General features: G+C 30.6%; 1 protein-coding gene and 1 long non-coding RNA gene across 3 annotated transcripts; both read right to left on the bottom strand.

Annotated features, from left to right (window-relative positions):
- Positions 1–2848: 2848 nt before the first annotated feature.
- On the bottom strand, positions 2849–12556 carry LOC108332113 (PIGF/3-ketodihydrosphingosine reductase fusion protein). 2 transcript variants are annotated; one of them, XM_017567235.2, is made up of 9 exons: positions 12086–12556; positions 11924–11989; positions 11779–11821; positions 11343–11397; positions 11057–11105; positions 7586–7653; positions 7291–7399; positions 3701–3842; positions 2849–3424 (listed from the first exon to the last, which is right to left on the bottom strand). In XM_017567235.2, exons 1-8 carry the CDS (start codon positions 12284–12286, stop codon positions 3729–3731), a joined length of 705 nt encoding a protein of 234 aa, XP_017422724.2. In that variant the 5' UTR covers positions 12287–12556; the 3' UTR covers positions 2849–3424; positions 3701–3728. The 2 variants fall into 2 exon arrangements, with proteins under 2 accessions (XP_017422724.2, XP_017422723.2); XM_017567234.2 differs by lacking the exon at positions 2849–3424 and having other exon boundaries at positions 3526–3842.
- On the bottom strand, positions 8216–11050 carry LOC128196333 (uncharacterized). Its single transcript, XR_008248534.1, has 3 exons — positions 10211–11050; positions 8999–9120; positions 8216–8231 (listed from the first exon to the last, which is right to left on the bottom strand). It is a non-coding gene; the product is annotated as an uncharacterized LOC128196333 (long non-coding RNA).
- Positions 12557–16561: the final 4005 nt, after the last annotated feature.

Below are 16561 nucleotides of genomic sequence, written 5' to 3'. Positions count from 1 at the left end.
ATCCACCAAAAATGCATCAAGGTCAGCTATATCAAATTGTTTCTCTGACAATATCGTCTCATGAAAATTGATGGAATTACATGAATATATTTAAAATTATATATGAATTATTATTGTTATTAATATAATAAAATGAATATATATTTTAGTATAATTATAATAAAATTAATATATATTTAAATAAATATTTTTTCACTTTTTGCCTGATCTGTTAGGTTAATCTTGTATAGTCTAATCCTTTATTATTATGTTTTCTTCTTTTTGTTCGTTTCATGTAGAATAACTTTTCCGATACTATTGCATGCTAGAAAGATTGTTTCTTTTCACAAAACCATATCCATAATGGATAAAATCCAGATATATCATATTTATTACTATTTACTATTTATTAAAGGTTTCAAAAAGTATTAAGCAAAATGTTTTGATCAAAATTTTAACATTTTCTGAAAAATATTTGTTAATTATTTTTCAATAATTTTGTAATCAATAATTAAATTATTTATTTTATTTATAATTAATTTTAAAAATGATAAATAAATGTATCGTGTTGAAGAAATTTATATTGCAATTGTATAACATCACAAGTAGTTATTGCAAAATAGTTATTCTTATGCATTTAATGTTACAATATGAAAATTATCAATTGAACTTTCTTTTAAAAATTATTAAATCATTAATTTCTTGAAATAATACAAGGTGATAAAGCGTATAGTTAAATGTATTACAAATCGCTATTCATTTTAATAGAATATTAACAGAATATTTCTAGTAAAATAATGTTAAATTAGTTTACTAAGTTAAAAAATATCATAATATTCATGTTAAATTATTTTATGTAGTTTAGATATATCACATTATACATGTCAAATCAATTTACTCGTTCTAAAAATATTACACCATATATGTCAAATTTCATAAAAATTAATATCAAATGAAGATAATTTCTGTGATATTGGCATATTTTTTTCACTCGCTTCATATTGTGAAAATAAAATCATGTTAACACAATCAACAGATATACACAAAATATTAACTTCTATTCAATTATTTAATAATATAACTTTATTTACCGTGTAAAATATTAAATACTTACAAGTAAGTTACTGGCCCAACAAAACATGATATCTAACTAAAGAGGAATATGTTTTCCTTCATTTAGATATCAAACATGACTCTTTCTAGTGTCTTAATTTTTATTTTTATTTTTTCAAAAGTTGTTAATTATCCTTAAGCTAATAATTTCCTTTTTTAATTAAGAACTTTCATTCAAATCAAAATTTGAGAAATTGCACACTACACTACTAAATCCAGTGGTGGGCTAAAATGCAACATTGTAATGGCCTTTTGTAATGTTAGTCCAAATTATCATTTTCAACACTTTACTAGCACACTTATTAGTTGAAATTTCAATAATATAAGTTGTATTAAAAAGTTGAACGGTAATATATATCACAATTTATTAATGTCCTTAAATAAAAAAAGTAATTAATAAACTTATACAAAATATAAGTATGTTGTATTAAAAAGTTGAATGGTAATATATATTATAATTTATCAATGTCCTTAACATGCTATGATAAAGAAAAAATAATTTAACCAATATTTTCTTTGAAGGAAATGAGTTAAACATGACAACATGTGCTTAAGATTCAATTGAATACATTACAATTTGAAGAGTTAAATGGATAATCACAATAGCAATCACATGGTCAAGCAAAACATTGTGTATAACCATTGAAAGTAAATGTTGCATGAGGACGTGACAATCATCACAAAGGCCGATGATCTTAGAGTTTTCATCATCAATGCAACAAGATATCATACTTGAGTAACCATCTAGCATCTTCACATTCTTTAATGTATTAAGAAATATCCTTCTTTGTTCTCATGACATAATAAAGGAATACAATTTAAATTTTTATCTAGCTAAACGTCTTCTTTTATCCTTGTATCTTTCATGTTTTTTTTAATAAAATACATGTCAAACATCATTATCAACTATGACATTTTAGTTAAGTTGATATCCTATAATTCATCATTTGTTATCACATGAACTAGTCCATTGAAAAGAGAAAAAAAAAAACAAAAACACGAGGACCAAACCAAACTCAAGCTCAAAAAATTCAATACAAACTCCTGAAAAAGGAACTAAACAACATGGAAGATATCTTTTAAATCTTGATGAACTTGAAAATGATTTTTTTTTTCATCTTTGAGTATTATATACAACAATTATCCCACATTCTTCTCAAGGTTATGACCTAAAAATTGTACTTCTAATAAGAAAGATTAAAAAATATGCTTTGTTTCTTCAATTGTTTCTTTCATTGGTTCCCTCTACTATTTGATTGAAGATTGCTATCAAAAGTTATGACATTAACCAATTCCATATTTTTTACACACTCATTGTTTCTTTCATTGGTTATTCCAATAGTAAACAACCATATGTTTTAACATAAGGCTATATATGTGTCGAGTAACTAGTATCTTATATTTAAATACTTTCGTTTTGCATGTATTAATTTTAAGATACTTGTTATAGAACCCAAATCCTTCTTAGTTATGGTTTTTTTACTTAATGTGACAATCATCCTTTGATTATTTTATGCAATTGTTAATTGTTTGTCAACTCTCTTTTTTTTTCACTTCGTACAAACGTGAAGTAAAAGAAAGTATGACACAAATCACAACTAGTTTTCAACGGAAATTTGTCCCAAGTCAGATAATTAACACAATCCAACCAATATACAATATGAGTTAATCGTATGCAAGAACAACATAATGACGTGCAACTCCTAATAGTTGAAAAAAAATACTTGGATCCCACTAACATAGATGATGATCATAATTGAGCCTCTAGATAACAATACGTTGACCACAAAATATCTATAGTCAGTATGGGACAACCAACTTACAGTTTTATCTACACAAGTTCATAAATATACATTTAGACTTTTGAAAGGTATTACAAATTGTACATTCCAGAAGTTAAAATTCTTCTGTATATAGTGTTTCAGTTGCACAATCTCGAAGCCAAGTTCAAAATTGTAAACTAGAGAAAAACTTCAAAACAAAAAAAAATGAGAAACTTATCTATCCAAACTTCCCTTCCTTCACAATTCTCACTTCACCACACAATCTTGTGACAATATTCACTCTACGCTTCAAGCATCATCACCACAAACATGAAGTGTGTAAAAACACTCAACAAACAACAACACAACATCAAAACTACAATCCCCATCTGCTGTCAAATTTAATACCACAAGGGCAGACTTGGAGAATTTATGGTGGTGCACACGGTGATTATGTGGGTGCAAAAAGAAAGGCACATGGAGGAATAGTATGTATCTCATTTCGTCCTAAAGATGTCAATTTTCGAGGTCTAGGTCATCAATAGATTATGCTTTTTACATCTCCATCACTATTAGCAAAATACAAACAAAGAATATTAAGATTTGACGTAATACGTTATGCATAACGTATTGGATATTCCTTTATGTGTAGATGAAATATACATGAGTATAAACACAAGATACTCATCGCATGTTAATTCACGAATATCAATGTTCAACATGACATCAATCACATTATCAATATATTATTAACAGTCTTACTTTTTCTTTCCTTCTTTTCTACCTTGTGCCTATTATTTCAACAAAGTAAAACAAATGAAATAGATGTTAGTAAAGTTGCTTACCAATTACAATAACCAGAAACTTTGCATTTTATTCACTTTTGATATGTAGTGACCTAAAACACGAAAGAACGAACCCCAACGACGCAACCAATGCCACCAGGTACCCAGCTATGGTTCCGTAGCTAACAGAAATTGGCCATTCCTACAAATTAAGATGAAATATAACTTAATGCTATGAAACAACAAATTAAATTAACTATTTCATTTGTGTTAAAATAAAAGAAAGAGGCATGGGTTGAATCCCTAACGTGTGTAAAGTACATAGGATTATGTATTTATGAATAAGAAAATAAAAAGAGACGGGTTTAAGCCTGTTACATCTAACAATATGAAAATTATTAAAACTGGTATTTAATCAATTTATACAACTATAACAATCTTATAGGTTTTGGTTTGGTTAATAATCATGGTATCTTGAAAAAGATAGATGATAAGAACTTAAGAACTCAAAGAACTCACCTTGAAAAGCTAACTATTATAGGAATAAACCAAAAACTCAAATACTTTGCCAATCATATCATATTACTTGCATGGGACACAGACATTCCATAATACCCAAATTCATATTGTAGCATGGTTCACAAGAGTTAGCATCTGAATGACTTTCACTCTACAACATTGGTAGAATAGTTCATCTTAGATAGACTTTATTGAAAACCTACAATCTGCTTTGTGTTATACCTAGTTTCTAGATATGACCTTTCTTTTTCTTTTCTCTTTCCTCTCATCCATTGTATTTAAACTACCAATGTCATTATATATATGAAAACATAAGCGAGGGGAATCAAGCTCCCCATTCATCTCTATTATTTTGTATTCATCTCAAGTTGGTATCAGTACAGATTGATCCCAGTGTACTTGTTTTCAGGCTGTCCATCCTTATCCTTCATTGTTTGATGGGTTCTTGCAATCAAGAACCTATGGAAAAAGTACTCGAGAACACACAAAGACAAGTTCTCTAAATTATACAGCCTCCTTTTATTCAAAAGAATCAACAAGAATGGTGTTACAATGTAACCCGAGAGCTTAACCTCTCTCCAAAGAACTACAAGAGTTCCCGCAAACAATAATACTCCAAAACTAATCCCAGCCAACCACTAATCCCCCCTTTTATATCACTTACTAACAGTCCTAACAGAAACTATTCCTAACTGCCTTGGCAGTTAGGCTCTGTGACTTTACCCCTCCTCCTATATACAATTAATTCCCTAACATTGTTGTTGTACAATGAACACCTAGTTTGCTTCATCTCATTGACATAACACATTTCCATTGTGTTTTATTGTCATTTGTTGTCTACCGTTGTTGACCCCCGTTTTTTCTTTGATGACCACCAGATTTGGTGTCTCGTCATGCGACGTCCAACCATCTTGGCCACATCCTCTGACTATTTTCCACATGCAACTTCTTTGTTTGTTGTAGCTTGGCATATCAAAGCCACACACCGCCTTCCCCTCACTGCAGCATCTTCACGTCTCTCTTAATAAGGTTTTCCAAATTCCATGCCCATGTTTCGACCCCTATTTATGTTGTCTCTCAACCTTGGTTGAGATGCTTATCTCTCCTTTGTCTCTCGAGCTTCATCCTCACTCATATTCCTGCTCCACCTTTGTTTGTTGTCTTTTGCAATTGGCATTGGTTGTGATATGCATGGTTATCGAATTGAGATTCGAATCGTGAATCATTTTTCAAATTTTTTAATCGTGAAGCGAATCTGTTATGAATAGTAAGATACATGATAAAAAAATGATATTTTTAAGTAAAAATAAGTGATATAAAAAATATTAAAAATTTCATATATTAGAATGAAGTCAAAATATTCAATTCATAAAACCAAAACATAATAACAATAATAAGATCCTATTTCCTGTATTTAAATCTTACATCTTAATCTTACACTTTCATTCATCATCTTCAAGAAAAATGTCACTTAAGTCATCTTATCCTCTAATATAAGATTCTCTTGCAGCTCATATTCATCTTCATCCTCTTCCTCAACTTCTCAACCACCTTTTCAATTTCATTATCATTTGCTCTTATAGTAAACTTTCCCTTATATAAAAAAAAATAATAATAATAATAATGCAGTGCAGTAAACAATACTTATTTTAAAATATTCATTGAAGTATTTGCAAAAGAATATTTTGCATATAAGAAAAAATATAAGATAACAAATAAAAGGATATAAAGTTAAAATAAAAGATCATGTGATCTAAATTCTAGATGTTTCAGAAAAAGTGGTATTAGAATTAATGTGGATTAAAGTTGATGTGAATGTGCTGCTGTTCCAGAATCAGTTAAATATTATTAAAATCATAATATAGAAACTTTCACAAAAGTGAGATTAAAAATACTGTGTAAGTGTGCTGTTGAGGTAGATTTAGAATATGTCTCAGTTTGAATTTGTTAGTATTCGTTTGAAATAGTGAGGGGTACATGCAAACATGTTCTCTTCTCCAACTTGTTTTCTTCTCCACTGCTGCCATCTCAGAATATTTTCATCTCTCGTATAACATTCTTTTTTTCTCTTCTTTACACTTCATTTCCCGTGTCATGAAGCATATGCAGTGTGTGTCACTTCGTGAAGTGTATGCATAGCTGAATCGGGTGTAACAAAATTGAATCGTGAATCATACAATTCCAATCCGATTCATGTCACAATTCAAGGCATAAAACGAGTCACATTCCGATATTTATCATGGTAGAAGAATTTTGAACCGAATCGCGATACGTATTGCAGAGAAATAGTCAGTCAAATCCAATAATCAACTCGTAGATGTGTTAACAAAATCCTCGAAAGGACCTAGGATTGAATTTATTTGTTCGAAGCTTGGGACATACAATTTCTATGCTCTTGCTTAAGGAGAGAGTGTTAGAAAAGGTCATCTTAAATAGAGTTTATTGAAAAGTTGATATGTGCTTTATCCTATGCCTAGGTTCTAGATATGACCTTTTTTATTCTTACAATTTTCCTCTCATCCATTGTATCTAAACTATCAATATCAATACAAATGTGAGAACCTAAGAAAGGGGAATCAAGCTCTCTAATTCATTTTCTGTTCTTCAAATTCCTATCATAGCATCGTTCGACAGAGTCAGCTTCTCAATGACTTTTACACTATAACACTTTACTCAATGACACTTTCACTTGTTAGAACCCTATGTGGGTATCTCTTTCCAAGAAACTAACAACTAGATTTGGCACCACCAATTAATTCACACCCAAGCACATTGGGTCTATCTTCAAAAGCTAACTACTAAGGGAAAACCAAACAATCAAATACTGCACTGAGTATTTTATAGTATTTATTGGACTGGCATTCCATGATACCCAAATCCCTATAAATAAACAAAACCAAACAGAAAAACAAATGAATTTGACTCAATATCTTAAATTATAATATTTCCACATTAAAGTACAAACTGGATAAAATGTTAATACTTATAGTAAAAACAAGTGAAGAGGTGAAGAGTTTGTGCATAGAGGCTTTTGAAATAACATGAATTTGGTAAGAATTGGTCTTCCTATTTGCTTAACAAAATGGTCAATGAATTTAAAGACAAAGCACTATAACAAAGAAATCAATTACCTGCCATGGCCTCTCCCAGTCAAGTGGCATTGGCCAAGCCCCAAACCAAGCCCCAATAACTGCTCCATGAGCTGGTAAACAAATCAAGTACTCTATAGATCCATTTGGCCTAAAAATATCATAAGAATAACAACAATGTAACTAAAAGTAAATAATTGAAGGACCAAATAAACCCAACACTATAAAAAAAGTATTCAACATACAACATTAAATATATTCATCAAAATCCCAATAAAGAAACTTCATACGAACAAACATGTTATGAATAAGAAATTATTAGCCAAAAGAAACCTACTTTGTTTGAGCAAATATACGTCTCCAATCAGCCCATGATGAACCAAGAACACATGATGCTGGAACTGTCTGAAATAACATCAAATGTGAATTTATAAAGTACACATAAACATGGGACCACAATTTAAAAAATGTTCATCCCAACAAAAGTTGTAAATTTGCAATTCATTCACGGAAAAGGAAGAGGACTAAATAAGTAACCTTTGAAAACTAATTTCAAAACTTGAAAATATAAATTTAGTGGGTCATAATAATTGAAATGGTGTTTGTGTTAAGAATGGTGACAAGACCAAAATGAAGTGGAAATGACCTTACAGGTCTATTATAGGAGGAACATAGAGGTTAAAATGTAGTTAGTTGTAACTGCCAAGAAAAAATACAAGTCAGGCCATTACAAGATGCAGTGTAATCAAATTTCGGCCATGGCGGAAACTGGTGACGGCTTCCCAACAAGGTGGTGGCGAAGCTGGTTTTCCATGACGACTTTTTGCATGGCTGCTGGCGGTGGTGGAATGGTGATGGCAAAAAAGTGAAGTGGATAAAGAGATAAGCAGCAGCAAGTGGAAGAGAAAATGCAGCAGCAGCTGGGAGAAGAGGCTAGGAGAAGACTGATAACAGATTTTTGGGTCGCCGATATTTTTTGATATCTGATATTGATAACATTGATAAGACGCAAATCTTATTCTCATAATTTGGCCATTCGCACCCAAGTTTGATCATGCCAAACAAGAAACTTTTGGTTTGTCTAATATAAGCTAAATAGTGAAAACAAGTATTAGACAAAAACAAAAGACAGTATTAGATCATGAACAAAGAACAAGTTGTTGACAAGATGCAAGTCAACCTTAAAGTAAAAACCACAAGATCAGACTGCACAATAGACACATGTTAAACAAGGACAAGGGAGTGACACTAATGCATCAAACGTAAGAAGTGCTAATTGCCTATGTTTAAACTAGACGTCCATGCCATCAAAAGACATATTGCTCTACTAGAAGATCAAATCAGCAGAAGCAACTCTTACAAGACAAATATACAAAAGACATGAAATGTCTCGTCCAAACACCATACATGTTCAAAATAGACATAGCAAGCAAAATTACATGCATGCTATGCTAGGTGTTAAAGTAAAAAATAGATTATTAAAAGCACAAAGCAAAAATTGATCTTTCACAAGTCAAGAAGAATAGACACACATCTCAAGTATCTTGTACTAGACCCATCTTTATGATGTCACACCGCCTAATCTCTATGAGTTGATGAGTTGATTATGAATGCCTTCCAAGGAAAATTCTTACAAAAAGTACCATTCATCAATATGCATAAAATTACCTCCTTTTGAGGATCAAGATCCTTTACAATGGCTGGCAAAAGTAGAATTTTTTATTTTCAAAATGCAATAAATCAAACTTACAGAATGCTTAAAGTTGGCCTTGATCAACATGGAAGGCGATGTTGTACATTGGTTTCAGTATTGGCAACGAAAAACCAAGAATCTTTTTCGGAAGGGTCTTTCAGAGGCTTTGACGAGGAGATCTAGAAACAGTGGTAGAGGCAAAAGTGATCATATTAATTGATAGTGGAGCCAACTATAATTTCGTGTTCACTAAATTGGTAAAATAGCTAGGTCTCTAAATTGAACAATACACAACCTTACTATGTTAGATTTGGGGATGGCAATAAAAAATCTACTCAAGTTACAAAAATTTGGAGCTCTATTCTTATGAGATGAAAGATATGTTTTTTCCTAGTTCAAATTAGGAGAAGTGGATGTGATTATTGGAGTAGCAAGGTTAGTGACTAAGGGGAGGAAAAGGTAAATTGGAAGGAGTTACTAGTGTCTTTTATGCATCAGTGTCAAAACATTATTATTAGAGATCCCAGTCTATCCAAAACTCTTATTTCTTCCAAATCTCTAAGGACTATGGATAGAGATAAAGTGACGTTAGTTCTATAGGAATGGAAAAATACATATCATATAGCAAGAGTTGTCTAGAGAAAGCAACTATAGGAATTGTTGCTTGAGTTTTCTGAGGTTTTTTTAGAACTAAAAGACATTCCACATACTAGAGATATTGATCATTAGATTCCCATTAAAGTTGGAGTAGACCCTCTGAGTGTGAGATCATATAGATATCATCATTTGCAGAAGAATGAAACGAAGTCATAGGTCACAAATATGCAAGTCTCAGAGAGTTATAGGCTACAATCTGGAAACTTCTACAATTGCATTAAATGTATGTTGTACATGATCAAGAATAACAAGTAGCACCTGACAAATGGATGGGGTTTTCTTTACCTTGTAAAAGACTAAGCTGACGCCTAATGAGCAAACAAGTTCTCAAACAGATACGAAGTGGAAACCATCCAATTTTAATTATCGTATAGTAGAAATAACTAATAAGTTGAAGATTTCACAAATGGTGGCTTTTTTTTTTGTTGAAGTATAATGTCTTTACTTTATTATTAATATTTATGTTAGGGTTTTGTTAGGGGCTTTCCGCCCTTTTATCTTTCAGAACTACTGTCTTCTATAAATACAGTAGTAAGTTGTATCAGACTTGCTTAATCAAAATATAAGACTTTTCATTTTCTCTCAACTTCAAATTGGTATCAAGAGTCAGACCCTTGTGTCTTCTTCGTCTATCGTCGACGGCATCGTCTCTCTGTCATTTCCGTTGTTCGCTCCGCTGTCTGCCGTTGTCGCCGCCGCTGCCGCCCAACATCGCTTTCTCCGGCGAAGTCAAGGGTTAGGTGCGCCTTGAGAAGCGCAAGCAAACCCTAGTGGTCTCGTCCTCCGAAGCCTCCGCACCAGACGCGACGCGTCGCTTCTTTCCGACCCGTCCGCCGTCGCCGCCGTTCAAACAGCAAAAATGACAGGTTTCTGATTAAGAAACCTAATCAAGAACCCTCTAGTTTACCTCTCAGAATAGAAAGATAATAAGAATGGAAACAATTTTGTGTATTATTCACAAAAGAATTCTTTGTACACTTACAGAAACAAGGGCTTCACCCCTTTCACAATCAACTACCAAAAGTCCTTCTCTTCCTAAACACCCAACTATTTATACAACCGTTATTCCCGCCCTTCCTAACTGTAATAAGCAGTTAGGTTATTTAACTAAGTAATTCTCTTCCTTCTCTCATAAACTCTCCATCTCTTCTCATTCCTATCAAAAAAAGAAAAGAATATCCAGACAAAATGCAAAGTATCACGAAGAAAAAAATGGCAGAATAATATGAGACAAATTGATAGGAACTTTGATACTATTGAGTGTCTAAGTCCTATATCGAGTAGTATGATATGTTTGGTGGAGTATTTAAGTGTTTGGTTCTTCCTTCCTTAATGGCTAGTTTTAAAGACTGGCTCCCCCAAAATTTTTGGGTGCTTATCACAAGTCCAATCAAAAACATCAAAACAATCTCCCAGAAGCTGTAATTGCTAGAGAACAGAAATGAAATAGTCACTTACCGTGAATACCGACATCATGAGAGCCCAATTTATAGTCTTAGGAAGATACCTGTCTCAAGTAAAATTGCAAAGTCAAAACATGCTCCGGTTATTTGTGGTGATCTTCAAAATAAAAAATGAAAACCTATTTTTAATTACATAATAGAAGAGACAACAAATTAAAGATAACACAACTTGTCTCGCTTTAAAGGAACAATAGTAATTACAACTAATCCTTTTTCTCATCAACAACGACCTTACGTTAAAAAAAAAAAGACTGTACTGTGATGTAACTACTTTAACATACTGAAATTTAACAGGCGCCCCCAAAGCGATAGCTCCTAAAAAATTCAACAATGCCCCTGCAGAATAAAAAAAAAATATTAGAATGAATAAAAACAAATTTTCATGAAGAAGATTTATTAGTAAAATTAACTTAGGCTAAAACGCCATTTGAGTCCCTGAAAGTGTAATCTGCAAATCACTTTAGTCCATTATTAAAAAAGTTGTGACTCGTAAGAAATATTACCTTATATGCGTAAGAATTAGAGATTTATTTAATATTTTCAAGTCTCATTTGAGTGTGCTTAATTTGAGAGACTGTGGTATAGAATTTCAATTTCAAGGACCAAAACAGTGTTTTACCCAGACAAACTTTCATCCTCGTCTTTAACAACTTACTATACTAAGCCTGAAGTTGAAAAATGCATCATCAAAAAGGGAAAAAAGAAGTTTAGACTCACCTACAGGCACCCCAAGAACACCTCTTCCAACAGCTCTTAGGTACTGCAAAGAATAGAAATCGCAAGAAAACAACATAAAAACTTAGAATATCCCCAGAAATCGGAGAATTACTCGGTTTCTGAGAAATTAAGGAGCACGAATTACCGAGCATTGTTGGGGATTTTGTCGATATCGACTGTATAGAAGGATCACGATCGGGAGCTCTACAATCTAAACGAAGCCATGGAATGAGAAAATGTGAAAGAAACAAAGAAAAAGTGAACGAAAATTTTACAGAAAAAAAAAGAAAAAACGAATTGAAAGTACCGAGATGAGGAAGAGTGTGAGAGAAGAATGAGAAACGATGTCGATGGAGAAGACAGTGTTGGCAGCCCAAAATGCGAAGGCCAGACCAACGACGCACAACGCGTTTACTATAAAAGCCTCAGAAACTGAGATTGAAGGTGACGCTTCCACGGTTGAGGCTTTCGACGCCGTCGTTTTCCTGCTGCTTTTCCGGCGATCCATCGAAGAAGATCTTCGCAAATTGAAATTTTGAATCGAATTGAACCAGGAATTGCGGGGGCTTCTCCAAGCACCTCTTAAAGATTCTCCCTGTAACTCTAAACTCGTAATGCCAAAACTATCCTTGTAAAAACAATTCTCTTTCCTATAATAACCCCATTCACCTACTTTTACTCTCACATTTCTTTAACTTATCATCGCAACTCCTAGCTCCATTTTGCTCTCCAATCCCAGCACCACAACTTACTTTGTTGATGCTCTTGTGAGTTACTTAATAACACTAGCGTTTGTTCATACACGTCTACACTACACATTCATTCACTCCAAGATTACAAGGTATATATTTGTTTAGATATCTTCGTTTACATTTCATTTTAAATTATTAGAACAGTGTATATGAACTTAGAAATTGAGGATATAGGAGTAGGGTTATAGATTTGGAGAAATAGGAGGGAATTTCGAAATAGATTTTATGAAATTTTGAAATTTGATTAAAGGATTATCAAATTTATTAATTGGATTTCGATTGATAAAACGTTTTAACCGTACGTAAGTATTTATATATTTTTTTAATTTTACTTATTTATTTGTGTTATAGTTTTCTTTATTTATTCTTTTTAAATTAGTTACTTTTTACTTGTATTGGTTTTAATTTGTTATGAATTTGTTTGTTATCAAAATTATAAGAATGAGAAGTTTATCAACATATCTGACTAAAAGTTTTTCACAATGTTAAGGCAAAATGAGACTTATAACATCGACTCGTGAAAGATATCGTCTTGAAAAAGTTGAAACATTAAGTTATTTTGATTTTCATGAGGAGTAAGAGAATTTTATCGAGGAGCAGGATGATATTGTTCAAGAATAACATGAAGTAGGTGGATTTCCTAGAGGTCTACATGATATATTATTATTGACGAGTTATATTGATCATGTTGCATTTGTGTTATTGTAAGGCCAGGTTAGTTAAGTAGTTGAATTTTATTTTATTTTTTTAATTTTAATGGTTGATGAGTTATTTGAACTTTATATCCAATTGTTTTGTTTGGGACTAAGAGAAAATCAACTTGATCTAACATGGAAAAAAAATTAAACAAATTTAGAACATGTCATTTGGTTGTTCAAAATTTTGTATAAATTCTGGTTTGGTGCCTCTGTGCAATATTTCTTATTGTTATGCCGATAAAGGATTGATATTGACATTCGTTGAGAGATGACATAAAGAGACAAACTCTTTTCATCTCCTTATTGGTGAGATAGACGTCATACTAGATTATGTGTCTACGCTGCTACATTTACATACAGTGAGATAATTATGTTTGAACGAAGTCCTATATTATGAAGCGACTCGAGATATGATCTTCAACCTATTAAGCATGGATTGGCAAGTGCTACATCTAAGCTGAGATAATGTCGTGGTCCCCAAGTTAAGCATAACGCACTGAAAATGAAAAAGAAAATGTTAGAATGAGAGAGATGAAAAAGAAAGGGTTGAGAGGAATGAGAGAGGTGAGTAAGGGTTTGGGGGTTTCTTTATTTGTTTAGTTTTGATAATCAAAATTATTAAAATATCCTTAACCTTAAAACTTACCATCTATGATATCTAAGGGTATTTTTATCTACTAAAATCGGTACACATTGTTAAAATGTACCAACTTTAATAAAATAATAAGAAATATGAAATAAAAAAATCACCTCATATCATAGGGGTAATCTATTGAAAAGTCCAATTACTATATTTAATTACTCTTTTTTTTCCTATATTCTCTCTTTTATATACAATTTTTCATTTTTTTTTTTGAAAATTCATTAAAATTTCATGAATTGTCTGACTATATAAAATTGCATTCTATGATTCTATATAAACAACAAGAAATAAAAAAATAAGTATGAATATAACAAGAGAGCAAGGAGTTTTGTAAATATATATACAAATAATCTACACCCCTTTTTTTATTTCATTCATTGAATTTCGTTTGTTGATTCGAACGCGTTAGCAAACCCATATATATATATATATATATATATATATATATATATATATATATATATATATATTCAAAACTATTTATTTTATCAGTAAATTATTTATTTATTCTTAACAAATTAATAGTTTATATTTGATATTAACATTCTCGAGACCAGCTAAAGGTACAAACTTAAACCTTTTCAATCTTTTTCCTTTTTTTTCATTTTCAATTATATCCAATGCAAAACCTAACTCATGCACTCTAATTAATCATACCGATTACTTCTTCCTTTCTTCAACTTCTTAAATCACAAACCAAAAATGTCCTTTTCCTGTAATAATACTTCTCAATTCGTATTCTAATAAATATTATGTTTATTGTGTTCTGGCTTCGGAACCAAACTATGGAGAAAAGTAACATCAATTTATGGTTAATAACGGTGTAGAATTTTTTTTCTTACGTACGTTAATGTTAAAAGGTATCCATTTTAATCCGACATTTCAATAAATTTGAAAAACACCGTATTTATTGTAATACATGAAAATCGGGTGAAGAGCTTATATGACAAATTGTATATGCTTGAAATTTAATAAATAATGAAACGAGGACATGCAAAAAATAACCTTGAATATGCTGATGTAGGAATTTTTTCCATTTTTATTTTTTAAAATAGTATGAAATTTACTATATTGAAAATGTTTTATCCGTTATTAGTTACTGCTTCCATTTCCTAATTTTCATAAAGTATATTTTATAATAAAGAATATTTATTAATTAAGAGAATGTAGACAAACAATGTACTAAAATAGTATACTTGTGCTGAATTTCTAAAATGATGTGTATAAAAAATATTTATTAAGGAAATAATCTTCAAACAAGTGTATTTACTCTAAATTTAAAACTAGAAGAGTGAACGTCTATCTACTACACAACTCAAACAATCTACTTCACAACTCAGAGTAATGAAGACACGTAAAATAAGATCTAACACAAGTATATATTTAATACACAATGAATTTTTATGAATTTATTCATTGTGTATATAACAAGGGCTTTAATTCTATATATATGAATTCTGTGTTTTAGTTTAGATTATACCTTTTTATGATGGAAAAAAGTACATGCTAGTTTGAGGAAGTTTTATTTGGATTTGAGTGGTTTAAAATGAAGAGACGTGTATGTAAGTAAAGAAAATTAATTTTGTAAACCTTATGCTATTATTGTTAGTTTCTATTTTACTATTTTTTGAGTTATTATTCTTAACTCTATGTTTTTTTTTCTTCTAATTTTTTACAGAATTTAATTTAAATTACATATTTTTTTTTCTTTTTTTTCTTTCAAACCAATATCTTTTCGCTTTTGACTTTTTATTTTACTTTGTAAATTCAACTATTTCACACTATCAATGTAGAACTTGTTCTTAGTCATAAAAACTTTTCACATGATTAAGCAACAAGTTTACTTTTTTTTTCAACCCAGATATTAAAAGTGTCGACGATTTTAATGTCAAGGCACAATTTATTTTGTAATTTATTTAAAGTAACAACCAAATCAAAGTGTGGGTTTTAATATAAGGCTAATTTAATTCATAGATATGGAAACTCTCCTTAATCTAGAAAACTCTTTTTTCAAAGCTTCTCAATTTAATATCACTTATTGCATATGTTTTGTTAACATTTAAAAAAATAGTTTCAAGATAGTCCCTAAAATATGTTAAAAACCCGAATTCATATTTACAGAAGTTGAAAATTATTTTTTTCTACAGACGTACAATTTTTTTACATTTTACCGCAAGAAGACAGATCTAACCTACTAGAAAAAGACGTACAACACAATCTATACACTATTTTTTTTAAGAGAAGAAAATCGAAGAAATAATATAGTTTTAATTTATTGTTCTTCGCTATAAAAATATTGATAAAAACATTCAATATTTTATCACTTTGTAATAAATATTTGAAAATAAAGTATTTTTTCAATCTATCTATTAGCATATTTAAAATAAAATAAGTTTTAAGTAAATTCAATGCTCGAAACTATTTTTTACTACAAAAATAATTACAAATATCATTAACAGTACTTGAAAAATACATGTATTAAAAAATATGTTTTGTAGTGCGAAATTTATTCTATTATTATTCTTTTTTGTAATATATCTATTAGATAATAATACTCGAAAGAAGTTTTTTTGAACCGACCCGTTACTTTAACCTAATCACGCATTACTGACTATGCCTATTTCCACACCAGGCTCAACTTTCATTCATCACAACAAAACTGTTTTCCTTTTTATGTTTACTTATTTAAC

The sequence above is a fragment of the Vigna angularis genome, chromosome 4 (assembly GCF_016808095.1).
Source record: "Vigna angularis cultivar LongXiaoDou No.4 chromosome 4, ASM1680809v1, whole genome shotgun sequence".
Taxonomy (NCBI): domain Eukaryota; kingdom Viridiplantae; phylum Streptophyta; class Magnoliopsida; order Fabales; family Fabaceae; genus Vigna; species Vigna angularis.
This window is presented reverse-complemented; position numbering and strand designations above follow the sequence as displayed.